Consider the following 27741-nt stretch of genomic DNA (forward strand, 5'->3'; position numbering starts at 1 on the left):
GATGTGTTAGTTTTAGAATATTTGAAAAGTACAAAAAAGCGCAAAGGAAGAAAGTCATTGTAATCTCACCACTGATAGCTACATTAGCAATTTAGCGTATCTTCTTGGTCTTTTGTTTTCATGCACGAACATTATTATTACTTACAATACTTGATTCATTCTACGTACTCTGTAAACTACCTTTTCCCTTCACTCACGGTGTAATAAACATTTGCCAACAGTATTAAAGTGAGGCCGTATAGCATTCATTATGGTTACATGGTATTCTGTAACATAGACACTTCATAAGTTTTTTTTAATACATCCTCTATTGTTAGACAATTAGGTTGTTTACAGTTTGCTGTTATAAATTGAATTGTGATGAATGTGGATGTTTTAAATCCCCTGGATTATTGTTTAGGTTAAGTTCCAGGAAGTGAAATATGTTCAAGCTGTGTACTAGGGTGATTAAAAGCATTGACTTTGTGGAGTCAGATCGCCTTGGGTTGAGATTCTTATTTTTTTGGTGTGTAGTGGGGCTTCCCTTGTAGCTCAGTTGGTCAAGAATCTGCCTGCATTGCAGGAGACCTAGGTTCAATTCCTGGGTTGGGAAGATCCCCTGGAGGAGGAAATGGCAACCCACTCCAGTATTCTTGCCTGGAGAATCGCATGGATGGAGGAGCCTGGCAGGCTGTAATCCATGGGTTTACAAAGAGTCGGATGCGACTAAACCACCACCACCACTTAGGTATATTAAGTTATATCTCTCAGTTTCTTAATCTGTATGTTGAAGGTAATCGTTTATATATGGAAAGCACTTAAACCAGGATGTCTTAGTCTGGGATGTCGTAAAAGCTCAGAAATTTTAGATAGAAAAATCATCATTGTCATCACGGCTGTTACCATTTTTATTTAGAAGGATATACATATTTGAAATGTTTTTGATATATACTATACTAAAATTATCTCTTGAAAAGTTGTATCAATTTGCATTTCTGCCTGCAAAATATGATAGTACCATTTTACCAGCTCTGGCCAACAACTGCAGTTAATGATTCAAATATGTTGTTTTGAGTATAGGCTCAATTTTATAGGGATAATGTGTATCTTTGTTTTAATCTCTAATTTTTGGTTATTATTGATTTTGAATGGTTGGATTTGCCAGTTTTTGTATGGGCTATTTATACTTAGTCACTCAGTTGTGTCCAACTCTTTGTGACCCCACGGATTGTAGCCCACTAGGCTTCTCTGTCCATGGACTTCTCCAGGCAAGAACACTGGAGTGGGTTGCCATGTCCTCCTTCAGGGCATCTTCCCAACCCAGGGATCTAACCTGTGTCTCCCACATTGCAGGCAGGTTCTTTACCATCTGAGCCACGTGGGAAGGCTGTAGTTATAATTAAGTGCTGTTTAAATATTCAGATTTTAATTAGCCTTTTGTGTTTTACATTGCCTATATTTTTCTAGCTGGTTTTTACCTTTTAGAATGCTTGAGGTCATTTCATGTATTAATGTCTTATCTTTGTAAAATGTGTATGTAAAGAAAATTCTTTTTCTTATAGTTCTGTCTTTAAAAAAAATTCATTCATCTTCTGACATTTATTAAGTACCTTTTCTGTGCTAGATCCAACTTTTAAAAAAAATACCCTTTTTATTTTAAAATGATTTTAGATTTATAGAAAAATTGCAGTGTTAGTATAGAATTCCCATATGCCCCTCATCTAGTTTCTCCTGTTGATAACATCTTATGTTACCATGGTACATTGGTCATGACCAAGATACCAACATTGATACATTACTGTTAGCTAAATTTCAAATTTTATTTCAATTTTGTTAGATTTCCTATTAATGTCTTCTTTCTGATCCAGGATCCCATTCAAGATACCATTACTTTTAGTTATCTTGTTCCTTTACTCTCTTCTGGTCTGTGATGATTTTTCAGTCTTTCCTTGTTTTTCATTGTATTGATATTTTGAGGAGTACTGGTCATGTATTTAGTTGAGTATTCCTAAGTCTGAATCTGTTTGATGTTTTTCTGATTGTTAGACTGAAGTTATTTGTATCAGTAGAGATTCAGGGATATTTGGGTTATAATCCAGTACTGCATAATTTATTTTTCTGTTTAGTTATTTTAGCTTGGGCCATTCATTCTTTCATGTTGTCTCCTCTGTGTCCCTTTGACATGCTCTCCCCCCTTTGTGGTTGTTTTGAGCACTACAAGATGTTCTAGACTAATGTTCTGAATTCCCTGCTGTACGCCTAGAATCAGCCCCTTTCCCAAGAATCCCTGTTTCCTTTTATTGGACTGTGGTATGTAGAAACCAAGAATTAGTATTGAGTGTACTCACTGCTACTGGAGTGTCACAGATTCTAGTTCCTATTAGTGAACAGAGCTAGGAGTACTATTTGTGTCAGTGTGTGTATGCACACTCACATATAATTATTGAATCTATTTATCTGTATCTATATAAAGCTGAATATTACTATGAGTTCACACTGATGTCTCTGACTCTATTTCAGTACCCTTGGGTTCATTCCAGCCTTCATCCCCTTGCTTTTCTGTTACTTTCCACTCCGAAGTGAGAAACTTGACTCCCATCATCTGCTGTCCATTTACTGTTTGTTTGACACCAGTATAAAGTGTTTCAGAATTAACCCATATCCCTCTGAGAAATAACTTTATCAAATAAAGTAGTTTTTTTATGTGTGATTCTGTTTGTCTTTAGCCTTACAATTTCCAGTGAAAGCACCACCTTCCAAAGTTACATATATCAGTTCCTTTTTCATAGGTCTGTTTTAGGTGCTGGGCTTAAAAGACCTTCTTGATCCAAAGATTGAAAAAAGAAAAGGTGTATATATTTATATAAACATATACATATACATATATATGTGTGTATATATATGATATCATATTATATTAATTATTAGGTCTTTTATTTACTTACCTTAAATTCCTAAAAAATATATATATATACACACACACATATATGTGTGTGTATAAATATATAGCATTGTATTATTAGTATTTTATTACTTTGTTTACCTTAAATTCCTAAGTGCACCTGTAGTGCATTTTGTCACTTGATATGAGGTAGAGCTCTCTCTCTCTCTCTCTCTGTGTGCACATATATATAAATAAAATGCTTTTTTTCAGTTGTTTAGAATCCTACCTTTATCATATCTAAAAGCCTTAAAACTACTAGACACTTTCTGTGTTCTTGTTCTGTTTCATTTTCTTCTTCTTATTCAAGTTCCCAGTATTATATAACTTAGTGATAATTTTAACATCTGGTAGATTTTTTACATATTTTTGTTCACTTATTCTTTTAATTAAATGTATAATTTCCTTTTCTTTATTTCAGGAACATTTTAGTTGATAAACCAAATGACCAGTCTTCAAGGTGGTCTTCAGAGAGCAACTACCCTCCGCAGGTAAGATTATGTTTAATTCCTGATTCGATTTGGAAGTCAGATTTTAAATAGGCAAGTACTGAATGGATAACAGTTATCTAGATTACATCAGTAATTTATTCAGTCTTTGAAACTGTTAGGTAAATTTTTATTTCCCCTTTTTTTGTTTGTTTACATTTTGGAAGCATTTTTATTTCATAGGCAAATACAGTGTGGGGTTTGATGAAGCATAGACTTTATATTTCTCTCTACTGAAACATTTGGCTTCCCTGGGGGCTCAGAGGTTAAAGTGTCTGCCTGCAATGCGGGAGACCCAGGTTCAATCCCTGGGCTGGGAAGATCCCCTGGAGAAGGAAATGGCAACCCACTCCAGTATTCTTGCCTGGAGAATCCCGTGGAGAGAGGAGCCTGGTAGGCTACAGTCCACGGGGTCGCACAGAGTCGGACATGACTGAGTGACTTCACTGGAACATTTAAAATCTAATTTTTTTGTTTTTGATTACTAATGATACAAAACTAAGTCTCTTGTTATATTTTGAGGAAAATGTTAACTAAAAAGAACTGGTTATGATGCTGTTACTATTCTGAGTAGTAACTGATCAGAGTACAGATCTGAACAATTTGTGGCTTCTGCTGCACTTAAACTCAAGTCATTCTGTAAATATTTAAGGTGATGTCAGTAAATTGAACTTTCACTCAGTGATTCAGTAACTGACTTTTAGAAAAAATAAACTTAACATAGTTTGTTATTTTACTAAAGAAGTGTGCTTAGATGATATTAGGACCATGAGCTAATTGTTTCCTTGACAAACAGTGTCTGAGGTCATCTGAAGTAAAAAATAATCATTTTTCATTTATACACTTTCAGCATTAACACTTATTATGTCCATATCCTTGAGGAAATTAATGCTCTGATAGGTAACGAAGTTGGATAAATAAAACTTAATTTTTAAATTTTACTGTAATTCTTGGAAACCTAGTCTCTGTACTTATTTTTCCTTTTAATTATTTTTTTACTGTTTACAAACCTTTTTGGATCACCTCATGTTTTAAGTGTTTCACTGCAAAATATACTATATTCAAAGGAAAAAATTATACATACTTATATATAAAATTTAAAGAATAATAAAACAAATACTTGTTTACTCTTTAGCTGTCTTTAGAAATGGAAAACTACTGCAACCTTTGAAGCTTCCTGTGAGCCCCATCTTGTATCTGTCCTCTAATCCCACTTCTGTAATTATTATTTCATATTTGTTAACCATATTCTCACAATATTATATATGTATATGTTTATAAATTCCTGTGATTTAAGTTTTGTCAGGCTTTGACTTTATGTAAATATAATAGAAATTGAATCACTCATTTATACATTTTCTGTGGCTTTTTGTTTGTTAAACATTATGATATTAATGTTGCTGAGTATAATTGTAGTTTGTTAGTTTTGACTGACCTTCCCCAGTGGTGCTACTGGAAAAGAACCCGCCTGCCAATGCAGGAGACATAAGAGACATGGGTTCGATTTCTGGGTTGGGAAGATCCTCTGGAGGAGGGCATGGCATCCCACTCCAGTATTCTTGCCTGGAGAATCCCAGGGACAGAGGGGCCTGGTGGGCTGTAGTCCATAGGTTGCAAGGAGTCAGACACAATTGAAGTGACTTAGCACACACAGTTTTAACTGTTTCGTATTCTAGTATATCAGTATGTGAAAATATATTTATCCATTTTTCAATTTGATAGGCTTTTGAGTTTTTATAGTTTTTTGCTCTTAGGAACAGAGTACTACGAACATTCTTGTATGTTTTTTCCTGGTACACACATACAAGAGTTTCTTCAGGGTATGTACCTTGGCATACAGTTGCTGGATCATAGAGGATAGTGTATTTGAGTTCTATCTGGTAATGCAAAAGTTTTTAGAAAATGGCTTTATAATTTGTACTCTGATTGGCAGTGTATGAAAGTTGTTGTGTCTTGTACTCTTCCCATCACTTCTATGACTGATTTTTAGGTTTTGCCAGACTGGTGGATTGTTCGTTGTAACTCAGAGTTAGGTTTCTGTGAGCCTCTTATTACTCTTGGTTACTGGATTTTTATCAACCAGTCCATACATGATGTGGCTTTATATGCATTTCTGTTTAAAGGTCATCTTCTTTGTATATATGGTTTATTCATTTCGTTGAACTCGCAGCCAATAGCACTATAACTCTTGCCCAAATAAAGCTTATCTGGCAAACATATTTTCTCTGTAAGACACATCACTGCCTTCTTGTATTTAAAAACACCAGGCAGCACTTCAGCACTACACTTGGGGACCATTTTAGCAGTGAAACACCAACAGCAAACACAAAAATATTTTAAAATGTGGCACTAAATAGACCATGAAAAAGACACTTGTATGAGAGTTAAAACAAGAAGGTGTAGGGTCCCTTGTTTGACCTTAGCTCAGAGAGAGTGCATGCATGCCTGGTCAGTCAGTAAGTTGTTGGACTAGCCTACCCGGCTCATTTGTCCATGGGATTGCATATGGCAACTTAAATTTTTTGCTGTTCTGTGCATGTCCAGGAATGACTGAGATTATTGATTTGATGTTACAAATAAATTTTAATGAGTAGATGAATCTGCAAGTACCAGATCCGTGAATAGATAGGAGCAGCTATACTGTAACCAACAATTCATTTACCATATTTTAAACAGGTCTGAGATTAGAAAGAAAGGAAAAGAGGACTCTGAAAAATCAAAAACAATGGGATGAGGTTTTTAGGTTCTAAGAGCCTTTTCTTAAGAATCCACTTTGCATTTAATGTTACTCTGTTTGGTTCATTGTTTTTTCAGGTTTCAGCAGCTGCAAGCAGCTTTGTGCCTGGGGAGCATAGCTATGAAAGATAGGCACATCAACAGCAAGTTGATAACTGACAAAGTGTCATAAAAGGGAAGATAGAATAATCTAAATAACAAATAGAAAACCAACAGTATGACATTTAGGGGGTCTTTAGTGCAAGAATACTCTGTATTTCATTAACCTCTAGGACAGTGTTTACAGTAAACTTTCTACAGTGATGAATATATTCTTATAATCTGCACTGTATTGTATGGCAGTTGCTAACAGCAGGTAGCTGTTGAGTATTTGAAATGAGTCTAGTACAACTAAGGAATGCAATTTTAAGTGCAATTTTAAGTTTTACTTAATTTTAATTAGAATACATAGCCCCAGGTGACTAGTGGCTATGTATTAGACTGCACAGATCTAAGGCATTGCTATTATTAGGATATACTGTTTGATATATAGTGCTTGACTCTGTCAGTAAGATATTGTAATTATGTTTACTATGTGCAGCTTAAGTGGATACGGAAGTTAATGGTGCAGTTATTTAGAAAAGGATGGGAAACAAACTCAAAGCCTCTCAACTACTCCTTTTTTAACCATAAAGAGGAAGGACTATGTGTGTACACGGATGCTAGAATGTATGGCATGTTTTGAGAATGGCACGCCAGAGTGAATGAACTCTAAACACTTTTCTAAAGCTTGTGTTAGGCTATGAATGGGGTAGATAAAAATAGAAATATTTTTCTTGTAATATATGTTAAGAATTTTTTTCAGGTGGCTACTTAATTGTCAGGGCATAAATACTTATTGTTTGGACATAAATACTTATTGTTTGGACACAACTACTTAGTAAGTAGAACTGTTGATATTTCTTTTGACCTTGGATTCTATATTAGTCGTTCAATTGCTGTGTAACAAATTACCACAGAAGTTAGCAGTTAAAAACAAACATTATTTTACCCTGTTACTGAGGGTCAGATTTTGGCTCAGAAGAAAAAAGGAGTACTTATCTACAAGGTAATGGTTGAATACATTTTTCATGGAGTATTGTCAGCCATTTAAATACAGTGAACTGGCTTCATACCAGTTGACTTGGAGGAATTTCCTCCATAAAATGAGAAACATCTGTAATAAGATTCTACTATTGTTAACCTGAATAACAACTCTCCCTCCTTCAACCATGTGTATGTGTGTATATGTGTATATTTTTATTTGATACAGTGAGACCAGGTAAAGATATGAAAGGATATATATCTGGTTGTTGACATTGGTTATTTAAGAGAGGAGGAGATGAGAGAGGAAAGGGAGATAAAAGAATCATTTGAAAGAGTTGTTCCCATGAAAAACAACATATATGATATTCAAATTATGTAAAGTGTGTGTCTGTGTGAGTGTGTACAACAGGGTTCAACTGACTCAAAATGGTGGTGGATGTATCAGAATAATGGAATTTAGGAATTTTAATTTCTTTTAAATTTTCTTCTTAATGCTTTTGTCTTGATCCTCATTTTCAACTTATAATTTATATAATTAGAAAAAAAGAGTGAAAGGCATTTCCATTGTGGAAGGGAGCAAATATTTGGCGACCTAGTGAAAAAGCATTGCTATCAATTTTGGATCATCTGTCTGTACTGGTAGGAAGTAAATGTAGCGTGAACGAAAACCCCATACATACTTTAAGATAGTAATTTCGTCCTTCTCCCACATCAGATATGTTTTATAGAAGTTACTAATACTGCCATGGAAAACACATCTTTCAGGGTGACTGGGGAATGCCCTAGGGTTGATTAAAATGTCTTGATAATTGTTTTAAGAAAGATTAAATCATAATTTTTCTACTACAACTATAAGTTCTTTCTGAGGTAGTTTAAATAAAAATACGGTATTAGGTAATATTCTTTGCTTTCTGGGCCTGGAGAGAGAAGAGTTGAAAGTTGAACAAATTGTGGGCATTCTGCTTTTGAAGGTCAAGAAACTTCAGTGATTATTTAATACAGTTGGGGTTTGTGTGTGTTATAGCTTTTGCAGTACACTCCTGTTATTCTTTCTGTTTGGTGAACCATTACAATATTATGGGAATAAGGTTTTATAAAGTGAAGAATAAACATAAAATATATGTATTTCAGTGTAATTTCTATCTGTGGAACCAGGATACCAGCAAATTTATGAAGTTTCTTATGGTATTTTGCCCTAGTTTGTGAAAAGAACATTGTATATGTTCAATAATACATTTTTATTTAATATAACTTATATATAGTGAAATGCATGAACCTTAAGTGCATATTATTCATTTTGAAAAATGCACACATTAATTTATATGCTTATCAAGATGTCAAGCATTTTCATTACATCAGAAAGATTCTTTCTGTCCCTTACCAGTGAATCCTTCAGTCTCCCACCCTTTACCCAGAGGCAAGAGGATTTTTTTGCCACAGATTAGTTTTGCCTGTACTAAAATTTAATAGAAATGGAGTCAGAGCATATGCACACTCTTTTGTATATGACTTTTTATACTCTGAATTTTGAGGTGGGGGGTTGCTGTCCACTTCTTACGTGCATCAGTATTTCATTTCTTTTCATTAACAGAATACCATTTTGTTCTATGGATATATCACAATTTGTTCATCTGTTTTCCTGTTTATGGATATTTGTTACATTTAAGTTTTTGGTGATTGTGAAGAAAGCTTATATAAATCTTCTTTTATAAGATTTAAAAAATGATACATATTTTCAATTATTTGAGATAAATGTTTGGAGGTAAAATTGCTACATCATAAGGTAGAGATGCAGTTGATCCTTGAACAATGCAAGGAGGTGGCAATTCCTGTTCAGTTGAAAATCTGCATGTTAACTTTTGACTCCCCCAAAACATTACTCATAGCCTACTGTTGGTCCAAAGCTTTATTGATAACATAGTCAGTTAACAGGTATTTTGTGTGTTATATGTATTATATATTAATAATGTATCTTATAATAAAGTAAGCTAGAGAAAAGAAAATGTTATTAAGAAAATCATAAGGAATAGAAAGTACTTTTACTGTACTATGTTTATTGATATCATAAGTTTATGCTGTCTGTGTACAAGATGAATGGTCTGTCCATACCTACATCAGTATTTTCTCGCATGATACAGAACCCTGTAGATGTATTACCAACACTAGAGACCAAAAATGAAAAGATAAAATGTGGAAAAGAAATTTGTATATATTTACAGGTATAACCATTCATTGATAAATGAAGAAGCAGGAATATGATTACTTTATGGTAGCATTGTAATTGATACAGTTGCTTCACAGTACCTTACCCTATATATTAATGAATGAGTATACTGTAAAATGGAGAAGGCAATGGCACCCCACTCCAGTACTCTTGCCTGGAAAATCCCATGGATGGAGGAGCCTGATAGGCTACAGTCCATGGGGTCGCTAAGAGTCGGACACGACTGAGCGACTTCACTTTCACTTTTCCCTTTCATGCAGAGAAGGAAATGGCAACCCACTCCAGTATTCTTGCCTGGAGAATCCCAGGTACGATGGAGCCTGGTGGGCTGCCATCTATGGGGTCGCACAGAGTCGGACACGACTGAGGCGACTTAGCAGCAGCATACCGTAAAATATTTATGGTATACTTTATTGCAATTGTATTCATAATACAGTATTTAAAACATTATTGTCTCAAAAGCCTCTTACCTGTGTTGATAGGTTGATATGTAATTTTTCCAATTACTAAAGAGAGAGGGGCATACTGTATGATACTGTTGATATCAAATTATGAAATGATGATAATTATTTGAAAATAAAGTTGCAAAACAGTAAGAAAACTAACATTATTGATTTTATATAAAATGTTAGTCACCTTATGCCTATGTAAGGATTGGCTATCCATTTCAGTACAAGTCTTGTACAGAAGTCAGAAGTGTTCTATGCAATGAATACTTAGGCGATGATGATCACACAAAAATGTTTCATATAGTTCTTACTGTACAGTTACTAAATGTTCATACAATGATACACACATACACAGCAGAGAGGTTTATCAATTGTATGGCATAATGATTACTTACTGCTCATTAAGTGGACATGGGTCATCATAAAGTTCTTGGTCCTTGTCATCTTCATATTGAGTAGGCTGAGGAGGAGGAGGAAAATGAGGGGTTGGTGTTACTGTCTCAGGAGTGACCTCAGTGGAAGAGGGAGAGGAGTTGCCAGGAGAGTTTTTATACAGTAGCAATCCTTCTTTTACTGATTGCTTTAGTTTTAGTGCCCCTGTCATAAAAGAGTCTATGTCATAAAAGAAGTCAAAAGCAGTCTTGAATAATTGGAACCCTTCTTTGTGTCAGATCGTCTATTGTCAGTTTGTTTTCTGGCACAGCTTCTTTTGTGTTTTCTTCCTCATCGTCTGGCACTAGTTCAGAAGCACTTATCTCCATCAGGTTATCTTCTTTTAATTCCTCTGGTGTGATGTCTGTTGGCTCTTGAATTTCTCTAAAGTCTGTATTTTGAAACCCTTCATCCCTCACCTTTTTTTCGATATCAACTCTCTCTTTCAAGATTTCCTTGATTGGCTCTATCATAAATCCTGTGACATCATATGCAAAATCTGGACACAGTTTTCATCAGCAGTAATATACTGTTTTGGGCTTAAAGGCTTTCACAGCTTTTTCTACAATGACTATGGCATCTTCAGTGGTGAAATTCTTCCAGACACCCATGATGTTCTATCAGAGTTTTCTTCCATAGCATTGACAATCTTTCCCATGGAGTATGAGCCTTAAAGATCCTTATGACTTCTGATCTAGAGGGTGAATTAGAGAAACTGTATTTGGGGGCAAGTAGACTACTTTGACACCTTTGGTGTTGCACTCACAGAGTTCTGGGTAGCCAGGGATATTGTCCAATATGAAAGGAGCTTTAAAAGGAAGTTTTACTGGCAGAACAATTTCTGTATCAAGGACAAAGCATCCGTGAAGCCAATCCAGAAAAAGGGTTTTCACCCAAGCCTTTTTATTGTACAGCCAGAAGACTGGCAGCTAGTGTTTATCTTTTCCCTTCAAGGCTTGGGCTTAGCAGCATTATAGATAAAGACAGTCCTGATCATAATCCCGACTGCATTTACACAAAACAGTAGAGTTAGCCTACCCTTCCTGCTTGGAGGGCCACCAAAAACGGACAGGTCATAGTGAAGAGTTGTGACAAAACGTGGTCCAATGGAGGAGGAAATCACAACCCACTCCAGTATTCTTGCTGCTAGAACCCCATGACCAGTATGAAAAGGCAAAAAATATGACACTAGAAGATAAGGCCTGCAGGTTGGAGGTGTTCCGTATGCTACTGGGGAAGAGTAGAGAGCAATTACTAATAGCTCCAGAAAGAAAGAAGTGGCTAGACCAAAGCGGAAATGGCACTTAGTTGTGTATTAGCCCTCATAGTCAACAAGAGTCCGAAATGCTGTATCTGGGTGCAATCTCAAAAACGACAGAATGGTTTGTTTCTAAGGCAAATCATTCAGCATCACAGTAATCCCAAGTCTGTGCCCCAACCACTAATGCCAAAGGCACTGAAGTTGACTGGATCTTTGAAGACCTATAAGATCTTCTAGAACTAACACACACACCAAAAGATGTCCTTTTCATTATAGAGGATTGGAATACAAAAGTAGGAAGTCAGGAGATACCCAGAATAACAGGGAAGTTTGATCTTAGAGTAAAAAGTGAAGCAGGGCAAAGGCTAACCAGCTTTTATCAGAGACCATTCTGGTCATAGTAAACATGCTTTTCCAACAACCCTAGAAACCTCTCTACATGTGGACATCACCAGATGGTCAATACCGAAGTCAGATTGATCATGTTCTTTGCAGCCACAGGTGGAGAAGCTCTATGCAGTCCACAAAAACAAAGACCTGGAACTGACTGTGGCTCAGATCATGAGCTCCTTATTTCAAAATTCAGGCTTTAAATTGGAGAAAATAGGGACAATCACTAGACCATTCAGTTACAACCTAAATCAAATTCCTTATGACTCTACAGTAGAGGTGACAAATAGGTTCAAGGGATTAGGTCTGGTAGACAGTGCCTGAAGAACTATGAATGAAGGTTCATAATATTATACAAGAAGCAGGGACCAAAACGATCCCAAAGAAGAAGAAGTGGTTGTGTGAAGAAGACTTCACAAATAGCTAAGGAAAGAAGAGAGCTGAAAGGCAGGATATACCCAAGGAAAAGATATACCCAACTGAGTGCAGAGTTCTGGAGAACAGCAGGGAGAGAAAAGAATGCCTTCTTAAGTGAACAGCACCAAGAAATAGAGGAAAACAATAGAATGGGAAAGACTGGAGATCTCTTCAAGAAAATTGAAGATATCAAAGGAATGTTTCATGCAGGAATGGGCACGATAAAGGTCAGAAATGGTGCAAACCTAAGAGAAACGAGATTGAGAAGAGGTGGCAGGAACACACAGAAGAGCTATAGAAGAAACATGTTAATGAGCTGGATAACCATGAAGGTGTGGTCCCTCACCTAGAGCCAGACATCCAAGTATGTGAAGATGATGCTGTTAAAGTGCTGCATTCAATACATTAGCAAATTTTGAAAAGTCATTAGTGGCCACAGGACTGGAAAAGGTCAGTTTTCGTTCCACTCCCAAAGAAAGGCAGTGCCAAAGAATGTCCAAACTACTGTATACTTGTTTTCATTTCACATATTAGTAAGATTGTGCTCAAAATCCTTCAAGCTAGGCTTCAGCAGTATGTGAACTGAGAACTTTCAGATGCACAAGCTAGATTTAGAAAAGGCAGAGGAACCAGAGATCAAGTTGTCAGCATTCGTTAGATCATGGAGAGAGCAAAGGAATTCTAGAAAAACATCTACTTCTTCTTCATTGACTATGCTAAAGTCTTTTATTGTGTGGATCACAAAAAACTGTGGAAAATTCTTAAAGAGGTGGTAATACCAGACCACCTTACCTGCCTCCTGAGAAATCTGTATGCAGGTCAAGAAGCAAGAGTTAGAACCGGACATGAAACAGTGGACTGGTTCCAAATCAGAAAAGTATACATCAAGGCTGTATATTGTCACCTTGTTTATTTAACTTCTCAGCAAATTACATCATGTGAAATGCCAGGCTGGATGACTCACAAGCTGGAATCAAGATTGCCTGGAGAAATATCAACAACCTCAGATATGCAGATGATATCACCCTAATGGCACAAAGTGAAGAGGAACTAAAGAGCCTCTTAATGAGAGTAAAAGAGGAGAGTGAAAAAGCTGAGTTGAAACTCAGCGTTCAAAAAGCTAAGATCATGGCTTCCAGTCCCATCACCTCATGGCACATAGAAGTGGAAAAAGTGGAAGCAGTGAGAAGTTTGTTTTCTTGTCCTCCAAAATTATTGCAGAGAATGACTGCAGTCATGAATTTTAAAGACACTTCCTCCTTGGAAAGAAAGCTATGACAAACCTAGACAGCATATTAAAAACCAGAGACATCCCTTTGCCGACAAAGGTCCTTATAGTCAAAGCTATGGTTTTTCCCTAGTCATGTACAAATGTCAGAGTTGGATCAAAAAGAAGGCTGAGCGCTAAAGAATTAATGCTTTCGAACTGTGGTGTTGGAGAAGACTCTTGAGAGTCCTTTGGACAGCAAGGAGATCAAACCTGTCAATCGTAAAGGAAATCAACCCTGAATATTCATTGAAAGGATTGATGCTGAAGCTCCAATACTTTGACCACATGATACAAAGAGCTGACTCATTGGAAAAGACCCTGATCCTGGGAAGGTGTGAAGGCAAAAGGAGAAGGAGGTGACAGAGGATGAGATAGTCAGATAGCATCACTGACTCGATGGACATGAATTTGAGCAAACTCTGGGAGATAGTGGAGTGCAGAGGAGCCTGGCATGCTGTAGTCCATGGCGTCTCAAAGAGTCAGACACAGTTTAGCCACCGAACAACATCAACATCCCTTCCTGCCTTAAATCCTTATGCTCACATTCTCCTTCGGTGTCCTTTATGGCACTTTTTCCCTGGAGTATGGCACATTCGTCTGCATTAAGAACCTGTTCAGGCAGCTATCCTTTCTCCCCTGTGATTTTCTCAGTGATATCTGGGAACTCGTGTGTTGCCTCTTGGTTGGCTTGGTTGTGCTGCTTCCCCTATTACCTTGACATTTTTTAAGCCAAACCTTTTTTTCTAAAATTATCAAACCATCCTTTGCTGGCCTTAAATTCTCCAGCTTTAGATCCTTCACCTTCCTTTTGTTTTAAGTTGTCATATAATGACTTTGCTTTTTCTTGAATCGTTAGAGTCTGTAGGTATGCCTTTCTTAATAGCTATCCTATACCCACATAAAAACTGCATTTTGAAGATGAGATTAAAGGGTATTTCATAAAAAAGGCAAGGTTTTTTATGCCTTCTGGTATCACTGAAGCAGTGGCGTCATTGGTTTCTTTTTCTTTTACTACAGTGGTCCTTACTCAAGATTAATTTATCTTGAAATGATAGGCCACTGCAACTGCAGACCCCAGTTCTGATAGATATTAAATAATTCAAATTTTTCTTGTAGTGTCATGATTTTTTTCCCCGTCATCTTTCTTCCAACATTACTTGTGGTACTTTGTATGGGTCTCATGGTTTTATTCATGGTTTACACGAACACAGTGAAAAATATCACTACATAAGAACTGTGTGAGATCACTTTGTATTGTGATAAGTAATTTACTGAATAGATAGTTGGTTACATGGAGACAATGACTATGGTCACAAGTGACAGTAGTCACATGGAGATGATTAGCATCATATGGCATTTAAGGTGGATGCTCTCAACACTTGAGCTTACCACAATAACGACAGGAGGTAATTATGAATTAATAAAGTGCTATAGTATATATTGCAGCTAATTTTATGCAATTACATTATAATACTGCAACCTTACATTTGTTTACATTTCTGTTGATTGCAAATGATACCATATACAGACTATAGGGTTTGTGTATAACTTTTGATAATTTTAACTTTTTATGATAGATTTATATGTGTCTTAGGTAGTAAATTATAAAAATAGGCTAGTAACTACATATATTTTATATGTTCATGACATACCTTTTTCTTAACTTTTTTAATATTTCTAGGCTTTTTAAAAATCGTCTGTTTATTTATTGGAAACATTTCTCATGTAAGTGGACCTGTGCAGTTCAAATCTGTGTTGTTTCAAGGGTCAACTATCAGACTGCTAGTGGCTTCACCGTCTCACCAATGTTCGGCATTGACCACATTTTAACTTTACTGTTCATTGTTGGTATAAAGTAGTTTTAATTTATAATTCCCCAGTGACTTGATTAAGCACGTCTGTCCATTTGTTGATTGGCAGTTTATTTTTTGTGTGAATTCTTTTCTGGGAGTTGGTGATGGACAGGGAAGACTGGCATGCTACAGTCCTTGGGGTCACAAAGAGTTGGACACAACTGAGTGACTGAACTGAACTGAACTAAATTTATTTTTTGTGTGAATTATTTTACTAATTTTAAAAAGTGGTGTTTTTTAATTAGTGAGTTGTAGAACTTGTTTATATATATTCTGTGTCTAAGTTACTTGTAAGGTATGTATTGTAAATATTTTCTCCCAGCCTGTGATTTGCTTATTCATTTATTTAATACTAACTTTCATTATTTTGAATGGCAGTTAAAGTATGATTGCCATAAAATAAACTTCATATTTTTAGAGTACAGGTTGACATGTTTTAACATATGTGTACACTCTTGAAAATACCACCACTCCTGAAATACTAAACATGTCTATCACCACCCAAGTTTTCCATTTTAATCCCTTCTACTCATCACTAGGCAACCACTGTTGTTTCCCTTATACATTTATTTGCATTTTGTAGGGTTTTATATAAATGGAAAAATATAGTATGCATTTTTTATCTGACTTATTTCACTCAAAATGATTATTTTGAGATTCATCCATGTTGTAGTTGGCATGAATAATTCATTCATTTTTGTTGCTCAGCTGATTTCTCTCATATGGACATATCACAGTTTGTTTATGTACTTATCTGTGAATGGATGCTGGGTTGTTTTCCAGTTTTTGGCAATTACAAATAAAGATGTGTTGAAAATTAATGTACAAGTCTTTGTAGTTTTATTTGCATTTTAAAAATGGTAATTGATGTTGACCATCTTTTTGTCTGGTTGTTTGCCTCTCTAAATGTCCTTTGGTAACATGTCTACTCAAAAGATTTTTTCATTTTAACATTTGGTTGTTTGGTTTCTTATTATTGAATTTTGAGAGTCTTTGTGTGTTTGCATGTAAGTCCTTTATCAGATACGTGATTTGCTAACATTTTCTCCCCTTCTCTAATTCCTGCAGCCCCAGCTTTTCTTACATCCCAATACAAGGGGGAAATTTTCATTAAGTATGATCCTGACTCTGGATATTTTATAGCTATCTTATATCAGTTTGAGAAAAATTTCTTCTATTTGTTGTTTTCTGCGAGTTTCTAATCCTGAATGGGTATTGAATTGTATTGTTTTCTACATCTTAAAACACTTTTATGTTTCTCTGCTTATCCTGGAATAGAGTCCAAATTTCTCAGTATGGTCACACATTACAGATTCTTCCAGTTAGAGGTTCAGTCTCTTTCCCTGCCTTATAAATCTTGGCTGGCCTTGTCACTTTCTTTAACCAACAGAAAATTCTATTGAAGTGTTATTGAAACTACTAAGCAAGGCCTCAAGAGGCCTTGTAGCTTCTGTTTTCCTTTGTCTTGAGCTCTGAGACCACTTGCTCTGAAGAAAGTCCATCTATTCTCCTTGAGGATAGAAGCCTATATGGAGATCCCAATCATCCCAGTTTCCCCACTTCCAACCCCAACTAAGCCAGGTCCCCTAGCTAACCCACCAGCTGATACAGCTACATGAATAAGTCCAGGAGATGTCAGTGGAAGAACTGTCCATTGAACCCACAGAATCATGGGAAATCATAAATGACTGGTGTTTCCAGTTCAGTTCAGTTGCTCAGTTGTGTCCGACTCTGCAACTGCATGGACTGCAGCACACCTGGTTTCCCTGTCCATCACCAACTCCCAGAGCTTGCTCAAACTCATGTCCATTGAGTCGGTGATGCCATCCAACCATCTCATCCTCTTTTGTCCCCTTCTCCTCCTGGAAATAACATGGAAATGACACTAGAAAAGTCCAGATTATATATCTGTGTAAATTCAGACAGTGTAATAAATGAGTGTCTAAAACAACAATCCCCTTCTGTCGACAGAGAATAAGAGGGGACAACAGAAGGGGACTGTTGTTTTCAGTTCAGTTCAGTCACTCAGTCATGTCCAACTCTTTGCAACCCCATGGACTGCAGCACGCCAGGCCTCCCTGTCCATCACTACCTCCCGGAGATTACTCAAACTCATGTCCATTGAGTCGATGATGCCATCCAACCATCTCATCCTCTGTTGTCCTCTTCTCCTCCCACCTTCAATCTTTCCCAGCATCAGAGTCTTTTCAGATGAGTCAGTTCTTCGAATCAGGTGGCCAAAGTATTGGAGTTTCAGCTTTAGCATCGGTCCTTCCATTGAATATTCAGTACTGATTTCCTTTAGGATGGACTGGTTGGATCTCCTTGCAGTCCAAGGGACTCACAAGAGTCTTCTCCAACACCACAGTTTTTCGGTGCTCAGCTTTCTTTATAGTCCAACTCTCACATCCGTACATGTCTGCTGGAAAAACCGTAGCTTTGACTAGACAGACCTTTGTTGGCAAAGTAATGTCTCTGCTTTTTAATATGCTTTCTATGTTGGTCATAACTTTTCTTCCAAGGAGCAAGCGTCTTTTAATTTCATGGCTGCAGTCACCATCTGCAGTGATTTTTGGACCCCCCAAAAATAAAGTCTGTCACTGTTTCCACTTTTTCCCCATCTGTTTGCCATGAAGTGACTGTTGTTTTAGACACTGATTTATTACACTGAGATCTACACAGATGTATAGTCTTGGACTTTTCTAGTGTCATTTCCATGCTGCCTATTTCTTTGTCAGTCCTTCCCATCAGAGTAAATGATATTTCAATTACCCTGTTATTCAGGTCAGAAACTAAATCACCACCATTGCTACCTTCTCCCCTCCCTGTACTTTGACCACTTGATTCGAAGAACCAACTCATTTTAAAAGACCCTGATGCTAGGAAATATTGAGGGCAGGAGGAGAAGGGGGCGACAGAGGATGAGATGGTTGGCTGGCATCACTGACTCAACGGACATGAATTTGAGCAAACTCTGGGAGATAGTGAAGGACAGGGAAGCCTGGCATGCTGCAGTCCATATGGTAGCATAGAGTAGGACAGCACTGAGCAGCTGAGCAATCCATCCCTATATCCAGCTATCACTTAATCCCTTTCATTCTTGCTCCAAAATTTATGTCAAAACTGCCTAATCCTCCCTATCTCCACACTGCCTGAGTTCAAATCTCCTTCATCTCTTCTTTTGTTGGAATTATTGTAACTGTATCCAACTCATCGGCCATTTCCTCTGATACATTTTCTACCAGGTAGACTGTGTGTGATGTTAATCATATCTTGGCTTTCCATTGTGCTTAACAGATTCTATGGCATTTATAATGTATGATATGGGAACTTCCTATCTCTTCAGTCTCAACATAAACCATTCTCCACCTTGCTTACTAGGCTCCAATCATGCTGGCCTTTTAACATTTTCCAGAACTCATTTTTCATAAGCCTTTTTGCCTGACTGGCTCTGTGTAGTAGGTGATTAGTGCTCCCCTCTACCCTCAGCAAAAAAAAAAAAAAAAAAAGATATGTGCAACCTCAGAATGTAACCTTATTTCAAATAAAGGTTTTAGCAGATGTAATTAAGATAAGGGTCTCAAAGTGAGATCATCCTGGATTAGGTTGAGCCCTAAATCCAATGACAAGTGTTTTTATTAGACACAGAAGAGGAGAAAACAGAGGGACACAAGGAAGAAGGTCATGAGACCATGGAGACAGAGGTTGGAGTTATGCTGCTACAAGCAAAGAACACCAGGAGCCACTAGATACTGGTAGAGGCAAAGAAGGATCCACTCTTAGAGCCTTCGGAGGGAACATTGTCCTGCTAACATCTAGAGTTCAGACTGCTGGCCTTCAGAACTGTGAGAGAATAAATTTCTGTTGTTTTAAACCACCAAGTTTGTGGTAATATGTTATGGCAGCCTGAGGACACTATGCTGTCTCATCCTATAAGGCTCAGCTCCTGGGAGATAATTTTGCTGATAGATCCATCTAAAGCTAAAGTTTTCTCCTTTTATATCATCTTTGTTTCTTATAAATTGTTAATATTCATATGATTTTAAATGATTTTATATATATATATTTTTATATTGAAAAATCACTGTGGGCTGAAATTGTGAGCAGTTTTGAACATTAATTTTTTTTATTGTTTGCTTAATTCTGTGCCTAATTTAAGAATCATGTAATAGATAGTTCTTTTATCCTTTATGAGCCTAAGTTACTTTGATAAAGAGATTGTGAGTCATTATGTTTTGTTTTAAAATTAATTTATTAATACATAATTTAAAGGTTGGTAATAGAGATTCTAAAATAGTTTTTCTCAAATATTCATTCTCTATTTATTTTTTTACAGTTTCTGTTACTAAATCTGCAGCGGCTATTTCTTTAAAAGTAGCAGAAATCTATTTAACTATGGGATAACACTGTTTAATAGTAACATACTCAGCATTGAGGCCAAATAATTTGAAAAATGAAGTTATAAAATTTATTAATAATGTGGTTAAACACTTAATTTTTTACCTGTAATGTATTTGTCAGATCATTGTGCTTTACTTCAGTTAGAGAATTTACGTTTTACTTACATAATTTTTACTAAGAAAATCCTATTTGGTATAAATAAAATTATATAGAGACAAATGCCTTCTATTGTATTTAGAGCTGTTGTGTATGGGGTGATGGATAGTGTACAATAGATTGTATTAATGTAAAGACCTGTTTTTACTACCTGACTAACCAATTGTCAGGGGAAACTGACTTCTAAACTTGAGAATTTATAGAATGACCAAAGAGAGAAAGAAGGGGAAAGGGATGGGAGGAAGTGGAATTTCATGAGAAAGATAAAGATGTGAATACTTTCCTACCTGGCTGTATAGTCTGTTCTCCAATATACAGCTGTATTCTTAAGAAACTCAGTTAACCAAAAATCATGTCACCACACCTATTAATTTGATATAGATGAGAAGGATAATGATTTAAGACTAGCAAGCTCAATTTTCCTATGGCAATTTCTATAGTAAAGAAATCTTAATAGCACCTTAGAATGTAAACATTATATAAACCTAAACAGTTGTTATTGTATAGTGGTTAAGTAAAGGTTCAACTGTAGGGTTAGTCAATCAGTAGGAATGCTTTTAGCACCAAATAACAGAAGATCCTATAACAGTGGGTTAAACAAACGAGTTCTTACCTATCACCATCCCTATCTGTGTCCCTGCCAGCACAAGAAAACTAGAGTTAGGCAGCTGCTGGTGAAAGTTGCTGCTGCTGCTGCTGCTAAGTCGCTTCAGTCGTGTCCGACTCTGTGCGACCCCATAGACGGCAGCCCACCAGGCTCCGCCATCCCTGGGATTCTCCAGGCAAGAATACTGGAGTGGGTTGCCATTTCCTTCTCCAGTGCATGAACAGGAAAAGTGAAAGTGAAGTCGCTCAGTCATGTCTGACTCTTAGCGACCCCATGGACTACAGCCTACCAGGCTCCTCCCCATGGGATTTTCCAGGCAAGAGTACTGGAGTGGGGTGCCATTGAGTGTCTCACAAATGACTGTTAGTAGATCTTTTCTTACTTGTTGCAGGAGGTGTGGGGGGTTCAATTCAGATGGTAAAGAAGTAACATTTGTTTCAAAAAGCAAAACTTATCCCATAACTTCTGCTTATATCTCACTGACCAGAATTTTGCCATGTATCTATTTTTGGCTGGAAGGTGGCTAGGGAGAACTGGATTGAGAATGGAAATTGGGTCAGCCAACCAGCAGTATCAGAGAGTCAGATTGACTGATTTAAAAAAAATTTTTTAATGGCTTCCCTGGTGGCTCAGATGGTAAAGCGTCTGCCTGCAATGCAGAAGACCTGGGTTCAATCCAAGGGTTGGAAAGATCCCCTGGAGAAGGAAATGGCAACCCACTCCAGTACTGTTGCTTGGAAAATTCCATGGACAGAGGAGCCTGATAGGCTACAGTCCATGGGGTTACAAAGAGTCGGACACGACTGAGCAACTTTACTTTTTTTCACATAGTTGATTTACAGTGTTGTGTTAATTTCATGTGTATAGCACAGTGATTCAGTTTACATATTTATATATAATTCTTTTTCAAGTTCTTTTCCCTTATAGGTTATTACAAAGTGTAGAATTTAGTTCCTTGTGCTATACAGTAGATCCCTGTTGTTTGTATATTTTATATGTAGTAGTGTGTGTCTGCAAATCCCAAACTCCTAATTTATCTCTCCCCATTATTTCTTCTTTGGTAACCATAAGTTTGTTTTCTGTGTATGTGGATCTATTTCTGTTTTGTAAATAAGTTCATCTGTATCATTTTTTATAGATTCCCCATATAAGGGATATCATATGATGTTTGTCTTTCTCTGGCTTACTTCACTTATTATGATAATTTCTAGGTCTATCCATGTTGATGGAAACTGCATTATTTCATTATTTATTGTGGATGTGTAATAGTTATTATCCATTCTTTATCCCTCCACCTGCCAGTGGACGTTTGGGTTGCTTCCATGTCTTGGCTGCTGTGAGCATTGAGGTGCCTGTGTCTTTCCAAATTACAGTTTTCTACAGGTGTATGCCCAGGAGAGAAATTTCTAAATCATATGGTAATTCTATTTTTAGTTTTTGTAAGGAACCGTCATACTGTTCTCCATAGGGGTTGTACCAATGTACATTCCCACCAACATTATAGGAGGGTTCCTTTTTCTCCACACCCTCCCCAGCGTTTATTGACAATAGACTTTTTGATGTTGCTCATTCTGACTAGTGTGAGTGATACCTCACTACAGTTTTGATGTGCATTTCTCTAATAGTTAGCAGTGTTGAGCATTTTTTCTTGTGTTTGTTGGCCATCTGTATGTCTTTTTTGGACAGATGTCTGTTTAAATCTTCTGCCCATTTTTTGTTTGGGTTGTTTGGTTTTTTGATATTGAGCTATATGAACTGTTTATATATTTTGAAAATTAATCCCTTGTTGCTTTCATCGCTGTAAATATTTTCTCCTATTCTGTGGGTTGTCTTTTTGTTTTTGTTAGTAGTTTCCTTTGCTGTGCAGAGCTTTTAAGTTTAATTAGTTCCCATTTGTTTATTTTTGTTTTTATTTCCAGTACTTCAGGAGACAGATCCAAAAAGATACTGCTGTGATTTATGTCAAAGAGTATTCTAGGAGTACTCTAGGAGTTTTATAGTATCTGGTCTGACATTTTGGTCTTTAATCCATTTTGAGTTTATTTTTGTATATGATCTTAGAGAATGTTCTGATTTTGTCCTTTTGCATGTAGCTAACTGTCCTGTTTTCCCAGCACCAATTACTGAAAAGCTGTCTTTTTTCCATTGTATATTCTTGCCTTCTTTGCAGATACACTGATTTTTAATCTAAACTCTGCTATTTTTTAACTGTGTAACAATGGCAAGTTACTTAGCCTTTCTAAGCCAGAATTTTTTTATCCATAAAATGAGGATGAAGAGGATGATTATTGTTCTTAAAATACTACTCCTGTTCCTCCTATTAAAATGAGATAAGTGAAAGTGTTAGTCACTTAGTCATGTCCAACTCTTTGTGACCCCATGGACTGTAGCCTGCCAGGCTCCTCTGTTCATGAAATTCTCCATGCAACAATACCGGAGTGAGTAACCATTCCCTTCTCCAGGGCATCTTTCCAACCCAGGGATCGAACCCAGGTTGCTTCCCTTGTGGCTTAGCTGGTAAAGAATTCACCTGCAGTGTGAGAGACCTGGGTTCAATCCCTGGGTTGGGAAGATCCCCTGGAGAAGGGAAATGCTACCCACTCCAGTATTCTGGCCTGGAGAATTCCATGAACTGTATAGTCCATGAGGTCACAAAGAGGCAGACACGACTGAGCAACTTTCACTTTCACTTCTGAATTGCAGGCAAATACTTGACTGTCTGAGCCACCAGGCTTTACTATCTTATCTCACCAAAATGAGATAAAATACATAAAAATCTGAGTAATCTGTAAGTCAAGGGAATTAATACTCACGAGATATTAGTTCTGATTATATCATCATCTTTCATGTTACCGCCAACTTCATTCTTTTATTTATTGAGGTAAATGTCACATAACATAAAATTAACCATTTTTAAGTGTTCAAATACACAGTGTTGTACAACTGTCATTTCTGCTTAGTTTTTTTCATTACCCTATAAGAAAACCTGGTACCAATTAAGAATTCTCTCCTTTCCCCGTAACACAGCTCCTGGTGACTAATGATGTTGAACATCTTTTCATGTACCTGTTGGCCGCTTGTTTATCTTCTTTGGATAAAGGGTTATTGAGGTCCTTTGTCCATTTTTAAATTAGGTTGTCTTTCTTTTTGTCATCGAGTTGTACAAATTCCTTATGTATTCTCGATACTAAGCCCTCATCAGATAAGTATCTGCAAGAATTTTCTCCCATTCTGTAGATTGTCTTTTTACTTTTTTGATAGTGCCTTTTGATGCACAAAACTTTAATTTTGATAAGGTCCAGTTTATTTTATATTCTGTTGCTAGTACTTTTGGAGTCGTATCTCAGAATTCCATTGCCAAACCAGTCAAAAGATATACTCCTATTTTTGCCTACGAGTTTTATAGTTTTATCTGTTACCTTTATGTCTTATGTTTGATTGTAAAGGATCAATTTTGAATCACTTTAGTTACATTTTGAGTTAATTTTTGTGTTTGGTACAAAGTAGGACCATCCACTTCATTCTGTTCTCCATTATCATGAGTATTACCCATTATTACAAAGCATGAAGCCAGTGCAACATAACAGCTGAGTTGTTGTCTAAATAGCTTTCCTCCCATGTATTTGACTATTAGTAATTTCCTTCTTAATTTTTATAATTGAAAACAGTCTGCATAATGTAAAATATGTTCCCTAAGTAACTGATCCCATTTTATTCTGTGTATAGTTCGAAAACTTGAGCTACATTAGACATGTCTATGGTAGGTCTGAGTTTTTTAATTTATAAAATTGGCAGAGGTGACTGGTAAATCTTTTTTTAGGTTAAGATTTTATCACTGATTTTTAACATTAAATTTATTAGTGAAGTGTAGTCACTGAGAATATGTAATTGTTACTTTTGTATTCTAATTTTGTATTCTAATTTATTTGACTATTCGTAGCCTATTATCTTTTATTAAATGCTATTCCTTGATTAGAGGTTATCTCACTAGTCCATTTTTCCCCTCCTTCATCTACATTGTTCAGAATAATGTAGTTTCCTGGGTGAAAATGGTGATGTTATGATACCCTGGCTGTTGCATGCTATCCTTTCACATTAAAAAAAAAAAATCTGTTGGTGTAGGATGGACAGGATGAACCTTATTCAGTCCATTGTCCAAGATTTTAATTATTCAAGTTGTCTAACCATTTGTTTTAAGTGGAGGAGGATATAATTTGGTTGTTCCTTTTTGTAGTACTTGATTCTGAAGCTTGAAAGACCTGCTATAGTCCAGAATATCACATTTGGAAAATATGAGAAAACTCATGTCTGCAATTTGAAGAAATTTAAAGTCTTTGGTGGAATGAATGAAGAAAACATGACAGAGCTATTGTCCAGGTGGGTTATGATTATGGGGAGGAAAGAGCTGTCTTCTAAATGTAGTCTTAGTTTAGTCTCTTTGTAGCTGAATCTTCATGGCTTGATATTTCTTACAAGGGAGAAAAGAATACTTCTACTATTTTATTTCTAGTGCCTTATTTTAATATTGTGGCTTGAGTTAACTTTTTTCCACCAAGATACTAATTTATATTGTTACCAAAGCAGAAAGAATAAAATTTGGGTTATTTTTCTACTTCTTATTCTTCAGTCTTATTTTTAAAATGTTAATGACTTCAGATATACTTTTGAGCTATAATTGAAATCTTTGCTGTAATCCTTGCTATAAAAATATATAATCTGTTGAAAACATTAAGGTTGATTGCCCTGAGAGTTTAGTATAAATTGGAGACTAAACAGAGTTAAATTATGTGGTTGCACCTAATGCAGAGCATACCTCTTGAAAAAGAAAAGAAAAAATGAAAGTGTTAGTCACTCAGTCATGTCTGACTCTTCGCAACCCCATGGACTATAGCCCACCAGGCTCCTCTCTGTCCATGGAATTCTTCAGGCAAGAATACTGAAGTGAGTAGTTTCTCTGGGGATCTTTCCTACCCAGGGATCGAACCCAGGTCTCCCGCATATGCTTTACCGGCTGAGCCACCACAAAGTCCTACCTCTTGGAAGGAACTCAGTAAATTTGAGTTTTGACAGCATAGACCACCAGGAATGAATGTTAATTTGCCCTCTAGATTATGAAAAATGGGTTAGAAAATGGAGCGGACAAATGAAATCATGCAATTTTAGAATATATTTGTGACAGTGTGTCCCATTAGCACAGTATTTTATATAAGTATTATTACATCTAGAGTGCATTTGATTTAAGCCATGAAAGTATGTCAATTGAATATAAGGTAGGCTGAAGGTAAGTGACTTTTCCATAAATACTCGAATCAGTCCGAAGTTGTTTAAGTAGAGAAATTATATTACATTAATTTCTTTTTATATAGGATAAACTGGATGCTATTAAACCAACAGAGTAAGGTTGTCTTTGAAAATTTATTGAGCTATAAAAAGGAACATTGGCATCTCAGTCAGAATTTAATGACTTAATTCTTTGGCAAATTCAAATATCTGGCTTGTAAGATATGAGTACTAATTGTTTTTCAATTTTCTTACTGCTTGAATATTTTATGCTGTATTCAGTACTTCGCTGGTGGCTCAGACGGTAAAGCGTCTGCCTATGATTCGGGAGACCTGGGTTCAATCCCTGGGTCAGGAAGATCTCCTGGAGAAGGAAATGGCAACCCACTCCAGTATTCTTGCCTGGAAAATCCCATCGATAGAGGAGCCTGGTATGCCACAGTCCATGGGGTCTCAAAGAGTTGGATACGACTGAGCAACTTCACTTTCTTTCTTTCTACACAGAGGACACTGGATCTTGTCACATATTTTCATGCACTGTAGTCACATTCTTTAATTAACAGTGAACATTTTCATTAGCCCTCCTTTAATTAAGAGACCACCATATAATGCAGTTGATGTGAATGTACAAGCTTTGTCCTATATTCTCATGTTCAACTACTTCATTATATTCCCTGTTGTATTTGTCAAACTTTAAAATCTGGGTGTGTTATTAATCTTTGTTTTAGTATGTTTACTAAATTATGAAATCAGATTTAATAACCTTATTTTTTTTCTACAGTGGCTTAAAGAATGATTATAACAAAGAAACATTTACCTTAAAGCATAAAATTGATGAACAGATGTTTCCGTGTCGATTCATTAAAATAGGTAAGGTTTTTAGCATTCTGGAATAGAAATAAATTCTTTATACCATTAATCAGCAAACTACAGCCTGTGTGGGCCCCATCCTGTAGGTTCACTGAGGGTTTTTTTTGTTTTTTTTTAAATAAAATTTTATGGCAGCACCACCATGCCAGTTGTTCACATAGTATCTGTCTGCTTTTGCACTACAATGGCAAAGTTGAGTAGTTGCAAAAGACAGTCTAGCCCACAAAGCCCCAAATGTTTACTGTTTGGCTGGCCCCCAGTTTATAAATCTGTAACTGAGTGACAGTTATTTCAAATAGAGTCTTTTCTAAATACTTTATCATTTAATGAGATACAGTGATTTGAGAATCTTGATTGTTTTATGGAAGGTTTATCAGTTCTAAAGTTGCATCATTCTAAAACCAAATACTGATGGATTCCTTAAGGCAGTATATTATGGTTATTTTCTATTTTTTTCTTTTGTATTTCATTTTTGTGTGTATGGTAATGTTGGTCAAACACACAAAACTAATTTCGTAACCCACTAATTAGTTTCAGAGTAATTCTTGAAAAATGCTATCTAAGACATTTATCTTTTTAGCTAGTGTTTTAACTTTAAAAGTATTTGTAATACCTCCTCAAACCTAGTGTTTTTAGGATTATTTTGTTTATAAGTTGTATTAGTTAGAGGGTATGAAAGTTGAGGACTTCACTGTTAATTTCCATCTTTATTTCATACCTTTGAAAATAGTATGTTAAAATTGTAATTATGGTGAATCATATCCCTTAAAGAATGACATTAAAAGCCAGAATCCTGTGTTTTGATTTGGGAGAAAAATCCTCTTTTGAAACGAACAGCTTCATTGTCATTATTTGCCAGTCTGTTGCAAGTTGGCCTGTTCATTTCATTGAGTCAAATAGTTTCATTGTGTGTGTGTCTGAT

The 27741-nt window shown here is 36.2% G+C and overlaps 1 protein-coding gene across 9 annotated transcripts in view; it reads left to right on the top strand.

Annotated features, from left to right (window-relative positions):
* Nucleotides 1-27741, top strand: part of MKLN1 (muskelin 1) — a 384259-nt gene that overhangs the window by 218590 nt on the left and 137928 nt on the right. For 4 of the 9 annotated variants that reach the window (XR_014067647.1, XR_014067648.1, XM_081537096.1 and 1 more), the window contains 3 exons: nt 3342-3411; nt 24904-25046; nt 26731-26819. Coding sequence is in view for 6 of the 9 variants with exons in the window: in XM_081537096.1 (XP_081393222.1) it covers nt 3342-3411; nt 24904-25046; nt 26731-26819 (302 nt within the window). In the remaining 3 variants the exon portion in view is untranslated. Of the gene's footprint in view, nt 1-3341; nt 3412-19147; nt 19351-23357; nt 23551-24903; nt 25110-26702; nt 26820-27741 lie in introns of those variants that run through there. The other 5 variants (XM_081537099.1, XM_081537098.1, XR_014067649.1 and 2 more) reach the window with 3 other exon arrangements.

Source organism: Giraffa tippelskirchi, chromosome 10, assembly GCF_054371585.1.
Source record: "Giraffa tippelskirchi isolate mGirTip1 chromosome 10, T2T-mGirTip1v1.2.pri, whole genome shotgun sequence".
Taxonomy (NCBI): domain Eukaryota; kingdom Metazoa; phylum Chordata; class Mammalia; order Artiodactyla; family Giraffidae; genus Giraffa; species Giraffa tippelskirchi.